The 12135-nt window shown below is 43.9% G+C and overlaps 1 protein-coding gene across 1 annotated transcript in view; it reads left to right on the top strand.

Moving 5' to 3' along the window:
* Positions 1 to 12135, top strand: part of stard9 (StAR-related lipid transfer (START) domain containing 9) — a 41387-nt gene that overhangs the window by 24581 nt on the left and 4671 nt on the right. The window contains exons 18-29 of the mRNA XM_085390829.1: positions 674 to 756; positions 937 to 998; positions 1425 to 1618; positions 1781 to 2261; positions 2373 to 9125; positions 9381 to 9569; positions 9694 to 9877; positions 10052 to 10216; positions 10309 to 10402; positions 10658 to 10806; positions 10984 to 11048; positions 11188 to 11390. Of these exons, the coding sequence (XP_085246955.1) occupies positions 674 to 756; positions 937 to 998; positions 1425 to 1618; positions 1781 to 2261; positions 2373 to 9125; positions 9381 to 9569; positions 9694 to 9877; positions 10052 to 10216; positions 10309 to 10402; positions 10658 to 10806; positions 10984 to 11048; positions 11188 to 11390 (8622 nt within the window). The remainder of the gene's footprint in view (positions 1 to 673; positions 757 to 936; positions 999 to 1424; positions 1619 to 1780; positions 2262 to 2372; positions 9126 to 9380; positions 9570 to 9693; positions 9878 to 10051; positions 10217 to 10308; positions 10403 to 10657; positions 10807 to 10983; positions 11049 to 11187; positions 11391 to 12135) is intronic.

Below are 12135 nucleotides of genomic sequence, written 5' to 3'. Positions count from 1 at the left end.
GAACTATGAAATATTTTGGGTGCAGTGTATTTTTTACATTCAGGTATAATAGAATAGCTTTAGTGTTGTTGTTTATTTAAACTTGAGTATGAACTTATACAAAATGCAGCAATATATTAAAAAAACAGTTTTATTGATTAAAAAACACACTATATCGGATTCATATCGGTATCGGCAGATATCCAAATATATGATATCGGTATCGCACATAAAAAAGTGGTATCGTGCCATCTGTAGTTTTAATGTTGGATTTGAGCTGTGCGAGTCCAATTTTGTGATTTGATTGATTATTTTTATGTAGATATTGTAAATCAGCTTTTGGTGAGTTACTGCTTTGCTCTGCTGCACGTAAAGCTAATTCATGACTTCAAATGCAGTTGATGCCTTTTGCTTAATTAATGCTGGCCTTAAACGAAACTTGAATTTCATCCAAGAATCAAAAGAACATGCTGTGAGCAATTTGTCTTTCAAATAAGCAGGGGGAAAAAATGATGTTCTCGACACACATATACATTCAGCAAAGCTGAAAAAAATATAAATGCACATATGCTTAAAGATTTACAGAGTTACCTTAAAGATAAAAATGCAGGGTACACACACACACAGCTTCCATGAACACAATGCCATGGGTTTAGCACAGCTCATGATGAAAGATTTGTCTCTCTGTCTCCAGGGACAGTGATTACCTTGGGAGGAGTGCATAAGTTCCGCTTCAACCACCCGGCTGAAGCAGCTGTCCTTCGGGAACGCAGGCGGGTAGGTGCTAATCGTCCCAAAACGAATGCGATGCTGTTGATTAGGATGACAATCATGAAAATATTTATGATGAGCAGATGATTGGGTGATACACTTGAATGCTAATGATACACAGAATTTCCCTTTTAACACATTTCTTATTTTGTCTGTAAACACTAAAATATTAATTTTTCTTTTAAGGCCAGTGAAGGTGGCATGACCTGCACCTACACAGAGCTTTGCCTTGTGACCCCTGATAACAGGTAAATACTGTTTTAAGGCAATGTTTCCCACTCTGTGAATATATGTGGGTTAAACAGGTATTTTTCTGTCCCCACTTTCATATTTGATAAGAATTACAAATCCAGTGTCCTTCCTGTAGATTCATGCATAAGTCCTTCCACTTGGTGGAGTGCATGTTTCCATTAGCCCCCACCCTTGTGAACAATCCCAGTTAGCTGTTTACGATTCAGGCTCAGGGGTTGCTTAGTTACTCATGAGACGCTGAACACAACAGTATCCTTTACTTTCAACCTCTCTGCCACCAAACTATAAAATTCTAGACATCAAACTACACATAGGTGAGGTAAAATGATCGTTTTACTCTCCATGGTTGTCTTTTTTTCTCTCTTATTTCATCATCGTTTCTCAGTCTGTGCTTCATCTGTGTCATGCATCTCTTTTTGTAGTGTCAAAGAAGCGAATCTCCCACAGCAGGTGGGTGCATGCTTCTCTCCCGGTGAGGAGCCTTCTGCCAGGCAGCGTGTGGAGGAGCAGAAACGCTTCGTGGAGAGTTTGCGTCAGGAGATTCAGGCTGAACAGAGACGGGCTGAGAGAGAGCTAGAAAGGGAGCAGGCCTACCTCCAACAGCAGCACACTGAGAGTGAGAACTCTTTGCATTTCATCACTTACACAAGTATTATTCAAAATCCAAGCTGAAATTCTGCATCGTTTAAAAAAAAGAAAAAAGGATGACACACTAGAAATCATATTGATTGCGATTTCTAGTGCTCAAAATGTCCTACTTTCTGTCTTTAATCAACAGTCCAGCAGTGGATTTTGAAGGAGAAACATCGCCTGACAGCTGTTGAACAGAGGATCACTCAGGAGTCTGGAGTTCAAGCAGACCTCCTCCCTGCACCCCTGCTGGAGAGGTTAACAAGTCATGTGTTCAGGGATCAGAAAGATGTTTCAGTGGATTGTCCATCCCAAGTGATAAGAGCCAGGAAGAAGGCAGTGCAGGATGAATTGCTAAAGCATCACGCTCTCTGCCGGGCCGAGAGCCGCATTCGGCGCAAAAGGCTGCGTTACCAGCTGGAGAGAATCGCCAGCAAGCAGCATCTGTTGGAAGCAAAGAAAGAGTTACAGCAGCTGGAAAAGACTCTGCCTTTAGGACCAGACAGCCCAGAATCTCCTGAGGCTGGATCGCCCTCAAAGGTCAAAGGACGACCGTTTGATTCTCGTAGACACTCGTTTTCATCCGATCTTTTGTCCCGACTCTACCCACAGAACACACCCATCTTCAGGTAAGGGGACAGTAAAATCTGTTGGTGAGGATTCAGGAAGCAGTTTTTCAGGTTTTTTTAATTATTTAGGTCTTGACTGTTAAGACATCTGTTTTTCTCCTTCTCCAACAGACACTTCCTCAAGAGAAACAGATCCACAGACCTGACTTTAAATTCACCCACAACGTCCGATTGGACTGGTAGCAGGAAGTGGGTTTCGGATGAGTGTCTTCCTCGGGAAAGGACCCAAAGTTGTTCTGGTTCTATCTTCTCAGAGCAAAATCAGCCCCACCAGAATGGAGTAACCTCCCCTGAAAAGATCACACAGACTGCCAAGGAGGGACCACAAACCCAGCTCTGCCGGGAAAGGCCAGAAAGGAAACCTCTGCTTCCGAACCGAGACCTGTCTTTTAAGAACAGGTCAGACCAGAAATTGACGGGTACACAGAAGTTGCCTCTTGGATGTAGTTTGCTGCTAGTCGGCAAGGAAAACTTTCAAGGATCATCCACAGACAAACCCAGTTCTGAGAATGGCCCTGTTATGCACGAGAAAACATCCTGTCATGCAGATAACAGCAGATTAGGAACCATCAGCAAGTCGTTTCCTCGTTCTGTGGGGCCCAGGATAAAAAGAGCTCTGTCCAGAGTGTTCAGAAAACCTCCCTCAGGTGTGAATAGACAACTGCCTAAGCCGCTTGGAAAATTTACAAGTAAATTTCACTGGAGACAAAGAAGAGACAAGAGCCTTAGAGACACCAAAATGGGTCAAAGGAAATGTACCATTAAAACTACAGTCTCGTGTGAGGAGCTTGACCAAAGGACTCTGTTTGAGAGCATTAGACATAGACGGTGGCATAGTACTGAGGCTCTGATGAACAAGACTAGTAGATGGATCGATGAGCAGCATGGACTGGTTGGATGGGAGGAAGAGCGAGAAGTCAAAGACAATGGGACATCAGACTGCGAGAGCCTTTTCTCTCTTGATTCTCTGTCCTCTGCTTATGCCACAGCTCTAGCAGAGCAGCTGAGACATGAGGATGCAGCTCAAAGCGAAGCAGAGAGTGAAGACAGTCAGATGTCTAAAGATTCACTCAGTTTGGAGAGCACTGTTAAATTCTCAACAGTGAAGAGATTTAGCCAGACACTGGTACCAACCTACTCACTGGTGACGGATTCCACTGATTCATCCAAGCTGCACACTAAAACAGCAGAGACCAGTTTTGAGTGGGACAGCCGTCAGAAAACTCTCGTAATCCCAATAGAGGCATACTGGAGCCATCAAAGCTCCCCGAAGACAAGACAAATTGATACAACAATGAAGCCTTCTTCTCAAAGCTCATTAGTAGCAGATTCTAGAGGCAGAGACACTGTACATAAATTAACTCAGGACTTTGGGAATGTGGAGGCTTTAACCAGTAGCCCACGCTCTCTGAGCAGCTGCAGTGTGAGGGAGCCAGAAAACCCGCTGGTTCTCACTGATGCCTGGTCCTCCACAGATGCAGCAGAGAGTCCCAGGATGCAGAGGGATTCTCTACCTTTTCAAAGAAACATTATGTTCCGACACGCAGAGATCAGCAGCAGTAGTCCCAGTCCGACAAGTATGAATCTGTCTGGCTCTCAGGTTGGATCTAGAAGCCATAGCTCTACGTCCACTAGCACTGAAGGTGTAAACATGAAAGTGGAAGAACACGACCTTGAAGTTTTGGGGGGTTTTCAGGCGCTGACAACACCAGACAATGCCCTGAAGTCTGATAATCAGAAGGATGTAAGGTGTTGTGCAGAGTGTTTAGGAGAACCCGCAAAAATGAGAGATCCTTCTATTACAGGTACTCCAATTTTCAGTTACAGTCAGCATCCAGCATCTTCATTAGATCAAATGGAGACTGAAATTTCCCAGACCACACAAACAACATCAAATTTGATTCAGGTGTTTGCAGATTCCTCCAATATGATGTTTGCTGACATTACAGTGTCCTCTGACCATGAAATGTGCAGCTCATTGTCTCAGTCAGTAATCCATTTCTCCACAAATCCTACAAACCCACGTGAAGTACTGGCTGAGATGCCTGAAGCTGCAAGTCTCTTAAAACCTTCTACTGAAAAGGCAAGAGTATGCAGTCTCGATTGTGGAACAGAAAAGGTGAGAGATTTACAGCAGTGTAAGTTTACAAATGCAGAAGATGCATTTCTTATAAGGGATGGAATCAAAGACGCTGAGCAGGCCACTGCACTACAGCAGGAAGTTGATAAATCAACTTGTAAAAATTCCAGGAAGAGAAACAAAGACAAAGAAGATACTTTCATGGGCAGCTTGAAAATACCAAATACACAGGACAGCAGCGAGCTGGTAAGCTTCTGCTGTGCATCAGGTGACAGCCATGAGGAGATTTGCCCTGATGACAATAATAGCACCGGGGATTCTAATAAAGAAGAGCCTGCAGTAGAAACTAGCAGCAGAGGATGTGATTCTGTTTGTGTTGTTGGCAGCGTTACACAAGATACAGTGTCTTCAGTTGCATTGCCAGTATCTGATTGCAGCAGTGGGAAACTCGAACCAAGTCGTGGCGTCTTTGAGGACTCTCAGTTTGGGCTTCAGAGTCATGAAAAAGATTCACAGAATAGTATTTCATTTGGCGATAATAAAGTAGTCCAAAAGGTGGGTGTAACCCTAAAGGAACAGTTTGTAGAAACAGAACAGAGAGAATCCCGAGTGAATAACCATGGAAAAAACCAGGAAAGGGGAGAACACGTATGCAAGTCAGATGCTATTTGCAGCACTATTGATCTGAGAATCGCAGAAGTGGTGAAAGAGCACATGAAATTGACATTGATGGATAGTGATGGGGCCAGGAAGAGCTTGAGTCAAAGTCTGAATGCCTTGTCATCATCTGCAATTCATTTTGTTTCAAACAGTAATGAATGTAGATGGACAGCAAAACATCTGCGAGATGAAAGGAGTAATCAAGCGAAAGAAGGAACAAACCTGAGTGGACATCCTACACTGGAAACTTTACTGATAAGTAAAAATAAGGTGGATAAAAGTGAGCACCTGGCTTCAGCTATGGCAGCTGAATTGAGGAATAGCAGCACGGTTGTATGTACTGAAGTGACGGAAACCTTTGACAGCGCTCATAGCGTGTCTGATGGAACATTAAACAAGCAGGTCTTCAGCCGCTGTGTTTTCCAAAACTCACTTCCACATATCCACTCAAGTCTGACTCTGTGCAGCCAGGCAGGGTGCGAGCACGCTAGCGACTCTTTGTCAGCAAGTGATGCCTTTGTAACACAAAAACAAATTAATGATGCAGGCAAACGTGAAATAATAGCTAATCTTCATCCAGTTATTACTGATATTTGCTCCAAAAAAGCGGACAGCCAGACAGATCCCCCAGCTTCCAATGCTAAGCAGACATGCCCACAACTTAACCAAATAAGCCCTGAAACACTTTTCACCACTGACTGCATAAAAGTGAATTGTAGCTGTACTGCTATGGGGCGCACAGGTGTGGAAACTGCATCGAACGTTGTCAATAAAGATAATTATTCACCCAAACCAAACACGCCAAAGATGATTCAACATTTCCAAACCAGTGGCGAAATATCTGGAGCCATGAAGTTATTAGCTGGTGGTGGATTACATCAGTTTAAAGCAGACAGAAGCTACAGCAACCAGAACACACCCCGTGGTGAGGATGTCTGCATGAAAGGCTCGGCTGGGCATGATGTAAATGTTGAACGAGACACCACAACAGGAGGCAAACCTGTCACAGCACAGGATGAGTTCAGCTATCGACAGACTGATTCCGATAACTCGTCTCAGAGCTGCTGCAAAAACAAACCCCCAAATTTATCTGAGTCACATCCCAAATTTAATGAAAATACTCAAATCATTAGCAGTGGAGATTGCATAATGAAAAGTGACAAAGAGACTTTTACCCAACCATTCGTGCCACACAATCGAGCAGTAACGGCGGAGTCACAATCTAAAATGCTACAGCAAAACTGCTTTAAAAATCCAAGTTGTTTTAGACCTGTAATCGCCAAAGAGCCCAAGAAAAGCACAACTGGAGGCATGTTAGGAAATTCTTCTCTTATGATGCAAAAAGGCAAAACTAAGCGGTTCAGAAAGTCTCACATCAGGACCTGTCCCACATCTTCCTCTGACTCCTCTCTTAAGTCATCAGACGAGGATGAGGAGGACCACGCCGCCACTAGGATGCATCACAGCAGGCTGGCATCTAAATGGGTCAAGCTTGACATTCAGAATGATGTCAAACCTGAAGTCAGACAGCCAAGAAAAAGCAATGCAGGACAATCTACTTTAGCAGCAGCAAACAAATCAAACGTGAAGACTTTTTCCCATGGAAACCCCGGCAAAAACGAAGTTAAGCTTAGTAAAGCTTACACGCTAAAAAGACACTCCTTACCTCTTCGGTCAGTGTCACAGAAAACGGAACAAATTAGCCCGCATGCAAACAAAAAGGAGCCACAGCATGTGCCAAAGTCTCAAGACTCCCCTATTCATTTTGCATCCAGTGACATCAACCCTTATGTTCACCAGTGGCAAGAAGACGACTCAGGCCAACATTGCTACCCAGCGTTTGGAAGTGCTGCTGACCTATCCAGTAATTCTCCACTTTTAAACAGCTCAGAGAAACGTATAACAAGGTGCTGCAGTGTCGATAATGGTCTGAATGAGCAGAACTCTCCATTTAATTCTCATCTTAGCACATATGCTACAAACAAGGGACTCTCTAGTACTCTTAGTAGTGTGGAGGATTATAAAGAACAAGCAACTAAAACATCTCGGCTTACACCCTGTCAACAGGCATTTGCGAATATCTGCAGTTGCCCTGCTAATCTGACAGCAGACAGCGGTTCTTCAGTCAACAGTGTTCCTGGCGATCCTGGCAACGCTTCCGGTCGAGTAGATGAAATCATGTTTGTTTACTCACCTGAGCAAGAGTGCCAGACGAGCAAAACAAACGCACAAAGGACATGCGAACACAGTACTCAGACTGAGCGTGAGCTTCAGGCGCAGGGTAACGGTAAGAACTGTAGCTCTCTGAAGAGGAAAGATCGTCACAAAAGGAGCAACACAGATGTACCCGCGTCACAGAAAAACAAGGTGGATATCACAGAATCTCCAACTTGGGCCAGTATGGAAAGCATGTCAGCTCACATTTCTAAGTTAATCAACAGCACCTCAAACCTGCTGGGGGACGTCCAGGGAATGAGGACAGGTGAAGTTCGCAGTTTCAGTTCAAGGAGTATTAACTTCTCTGATCTTAGCACATCTTACGTCGAGTCTAATGGTGGCACCAAGAGAGACTGCTCAACTCAGACAGCTGCAGATGTTGGGATCCAGACTGAGAGGCTTGTAGCTCCAGCAGAGAAGAAAGCTGCTGTTCTTCTGTCACCCAGTGAGAAGTCTAAATCTCATGAAGTCAATGTCATAGTCAAAGTGATTGGTTCTGATGCTGTGAGTGTCTCTCAAGACAAAAATATCCACTGTGTGGTAAAAACAAAATCTAACACAGTTGAAAAGATGCAAAGTATGCCTGACCTGAGGTTTAACACCTCTGTTTCCTCACAGCCTGCGAATGACCCTCTCAAAACTGCTCGTGCAAAGACTGCAGCTGACTGTCAAAGGCGTGTAAGGTCTGCTTCATCTAGAGTCTCTGAAGCACTGGGCCGCAGAAGTACTGCAGTCCCTGAAATCACCCATAGGTCATCAAAAATCTGCTACCAAGAAAATCACAGCCCTTCATTAACACACCTCACATCTCCTCATCTGAAGAAAATGGTCACATATACAGACCGTGCGTCTTCTCCTATTCTTACAGTGGGAGCCAGATTACGCACGAGGCTCAAGGGTAAACAGTCGGTAACATGTTCTGCAAAATATAAGGCTCAAAAGACAAACCATCCCTCTGAGGATGACAGCATGACCATTCCTTCTGTTTCAGATGGCAATCGGATGTCCTTACGGGATTGTGATTCTTCCTCTGACAAATTAGAATCAGTATCACTTGAGAAAGTGAGTGAAATTAGTTGCACAAGCTCTAAAAGATTAGATAAGTGCTCTTCAAGTCCAAATCCATCAATGGAAACATATGCAGATTCTGATGGGAGACATGTGAACTATCAAGACAAGGACAACCACAAGCTCGGGTCCAAATGGCCGGTGGCATCCCCGCAGTGGACGCCTACTTCAGCAAATGGTTTAATTTTGCAGAACCACATTTCCCCCACATTAAAACAGACTGATGTGCACAAACAGCAGGCATCAGACTTCAGAAGACTTGTGCCTAATGCTGGGGATTTTAACTACAGTCTATCTCCATTCAGCGACAAGGCTGATCAACCTCAAGAGGATGATATAATGTCACTAGCACCCAGTGAATGCAACACAGATGTGCTTGTGAACATTGAACCTGTCAGCGATGTGTTTCCTTGTCAAGATAATCAGAGAGTCCCGGAGGACCTGCCTATGCACAACAAGTTCACCAACTGGTCGGGGGTCAATCAGCAACAGTCAAAATGCTCAAAAAACCTGACCACATTTGTGACCAGTGAGCACAACAAACGCAGAGAGTGTGCCGAATGGGGTGAAGTCGGGAGCTTTGGTTCAAATGCAGAATCTGTGGCGCAGAGCGACAGGAGGGCAAAGGAGATAGTGAAGCTGCGACAGGAGAGAGAGCAGGTGATGGCGACGGTCAACCTCAACATGAACCCGACACCACTGACTGTGGAGCTGGCAGAGGCTAAGCTTCATTACAGGCTGGGAGAGACGGACACGCTGCTAAAGATGTTGTCCCCGAGGTCCAAAGAAGAGCTTGTGACGCCAGCTTCTGCTTCTACAAAACAGCAGCTGTATGATGTGTAAGGATACAGTTGCCACAAATGCTCTATTTTGACATAAGATTTGCTTTAAAATGTTTAATACACATCAAAGTGGAAATACCTAATTAAAAAATCCAAAAGAAATAATAATAATATTCTCACCTGACATTCAGTGCCAGCTTTTAAAGCATAAAACGCTTTCGTAATTGATACTGCGGATACATTGATATTTTCTAAAACTGGTCTTCTCTTAGACTTCATTGACATTACTGTTTTTTAAATTGGATCCCTCAGGCATCGCAGGAGTATTGAGGGTTTGAGGCAGGAGAGGGAGGAGCGCCTCCAGACTTACCGGAGAGCTCGTAGCTTGAGTCCGAGCAAGCACCCACGCCTCCGTCCTCAGGAGGCTGCATCTATTGCAATGCCCAGTCGGCACAAAGAGCATCTTCAAAGGCTTCGGCAAGAAGTGATAGAGAGCGCCAGGTGAGATGCTGAGTTTCACAAAATCAAAGCACAACGGGCTCCTTGAATCTCACATTTCGTGCTTAGGTTTTCAGGAGTGATGTAAACAGAAAATCTATTTGGCTCTTATTTGTTTTTACTGAAGAATGCCAGATGCTCCAAGGGAAGAAAGCCAGTATCCATCTGACATTGAGCAGCTGTTGCGGGACTATGGTCGAGCTCGGGAAGAAGCCAGGACGGAGATCGCAAAGGCACGAGAACGACTGCGAGAACGGACTGAGCTTGAGAAGAGGAGGCTACAGCAGCAGGCCCTATCTCAGGAAGACAAGGTCAGTCAGATCCATATCACAGAGAATAATTAAAGATCCCAGCCAGTGAACTCCAGGGTCTTCATCTTATCATGATAAAAGTGACTATAGAGGGGATCCTGTGTGCTGTGCAGCATTTAGATGTTGTTGTAAATGTTTGGATAAATAGTTTTGTCTGTATGAACTTGACTCTAGGTGACGTGTGCCGGACAGGATGACTTGAGGCATCGGACAAGGATAAGCAACAGCACTTTGTGCACGGGGTCCAGTCTGAGTCTTTCCTCTGGACCAACATCAGGGTACAACAGTGGCAACACCACCCAACTACAGCAGGGCAACAGACCAGTTCGAACAGGACAGGTCTGTATATTAATGCTACATGATACATTAGATTTGAAATGAAACTGAGATTTAAGACTGAGCTAAAAAGGCTCAACTTTTCTTCTGTCCAGATCATGAAGAATGAAGGGCTGAAGGTTGGGACACGTCCTCCTATTTGTGCTCCACAGAGTGTGAAGACACAGAGAGGGTGGCTGTCAGCCCAGGGTAACAGCAGGACAGTTAATCACCAACCCCAAATAGATTTGGGCAATAATCATGATTAATTATTATTTCAATAAGACGTCCAGATAAATCATTGCTATTTCAGGCTTTATATTTGCCTTCCTTGGAAGCTTTGGCAATTTGTTAAATATGGCGACTAATAAATGAGATTATTGCCCAGGTTTGTCACCACTTCTTTACCCTCTTCTTTACACCCTCTGTATCTAAATGTGCTAATAATATCATGTGATTTATTAGACGTCCAACAGAGCAGCGGGTTTGAACCTCTGATGACTTCATCTCCGGCCTGTACACGCCAGCGGACAGCATCCGTCGGCTCCTCGTCTTCCATATCAACAACCTATCAGGACATCACATTCAGTCTTCTCGGTCGAGCTCTGGCTGAGGTAATATAGCTGAAAAGTCAGCTGTAGAAAAACGTGCTCTAGGAGAGACATTCTAATTAGTATTTTGTATTTGAGTTGAAAGATTCACATAGTAATTAACTGTCCTTTATAAAAATTTCGGGTTTATTCTCACTGGCATTTGTTTTTGAGGTGAGTAAGACATTTTTTTCTCGACAGGTGCGACTGGCTGCCTCAGGGGATTTTGGCAACTTGGTGACGGGCAAAGCCGCAGCAGGCTGGAGGTGAGCATTCTCCAACCATCTCCCCTTTTCTCGATTTCCTCCGTGCCTGCTCCAGGATAATTTTGAGCAAGTAGACAATTTGCAACACAAAAATCATTTATGTGCTATTAGAAAATGAACTCTGTCTATCTTTACCCAGTTACCAAGGAGATGAACGGGGAATTCAGGCATACTACAAACCCTCTTCCTGCCCATCTGTCCACGGTTTCCTGGGGGCTGGGGAGCTGGACAGACCACCGGATAGCCTGTGGAACCTAATCTCCCAGCTGTCCAAGAGCCACATGTACAATCAGTCAGTCCGCTCAGTGTGGACACGACCACTAGATGACAGCACTCAGCTTGGTGAGCCAACATCCTCATAGGCAGCAGTTTTAATGACAGTATATTTAATCTTGAGTTATCCTGAATATCACAATTTTAAGGAGATTTCTTGAAACTTCATTCCTCCCTATCCATTCATTTGTTATAATGCTAGTAGTTAAAACATCATCTTAAAAAGTAAGATGCTTATTTTCTGAGAGAGTTCAAAAACTAAAACACTGCTTAAACGTCATTGCTCAGAAAGAAAAACTGATGAATTATGGTTGTGTAAGGTGGCCTTGTGCAATCCGTTTACCTTGCAAAAACCTTTGTGCTTTTGCTAAAAAGCAAATCTTAAAAATAAAATATAATATTTACACTTTTATCTTGACAGCAAAACTATTTATATTTTGTGCTACGCAGTTAATAGAGCCTGCAAATTCTTCTCAGCGAACGCATCTGCATCCATTAACTATCTGTACTACAGCGTGGTTCAGCACAGTCTCATTCATCACTGCCAAGTTTGTTTTATTACGCGGCCAGCTCCATTCTCACACCTGCAGTGTGTTTTCATTTAATACCTGCAGCCCACCACGAGGCCTTTTTTACTTCTGCTGGCCTCTTGTTCTCCAAGTTTTCATTCTTTGGATAATTTTTGTTTTTTATGCAAGCATGTAGAATTTAAACTAAAGTATCAAATCACTGTATCGTGAATATGACATTTTATTTAGTGAACTTTCTTTCCACCAGTCTAGTATCCCAGTATTAAACAGAATTGGTGCTGGAT

Source organism: Rhamphochromis longiceps, linkage group LG19 (genome assembly GCF_057381845.1).
Source record: "Rhamphochromis longiceps isolate RC_006_pf linkage group LG19, R_longiceps_female_GT1.1, whole genome shotgun sequence".
Lineage (NCBI taxonomy): Eukaryota > Metazoa > Chordata > Actinopteri > Cichliformes > Cichlidae > Rhamphochromis > Rhamphochromis longiceps.
The sequence above is the reverse complement of the archived record's forward strand: the minus strand, read 5'-3'. Positions and strand labels throughout refer to the sequence as shown.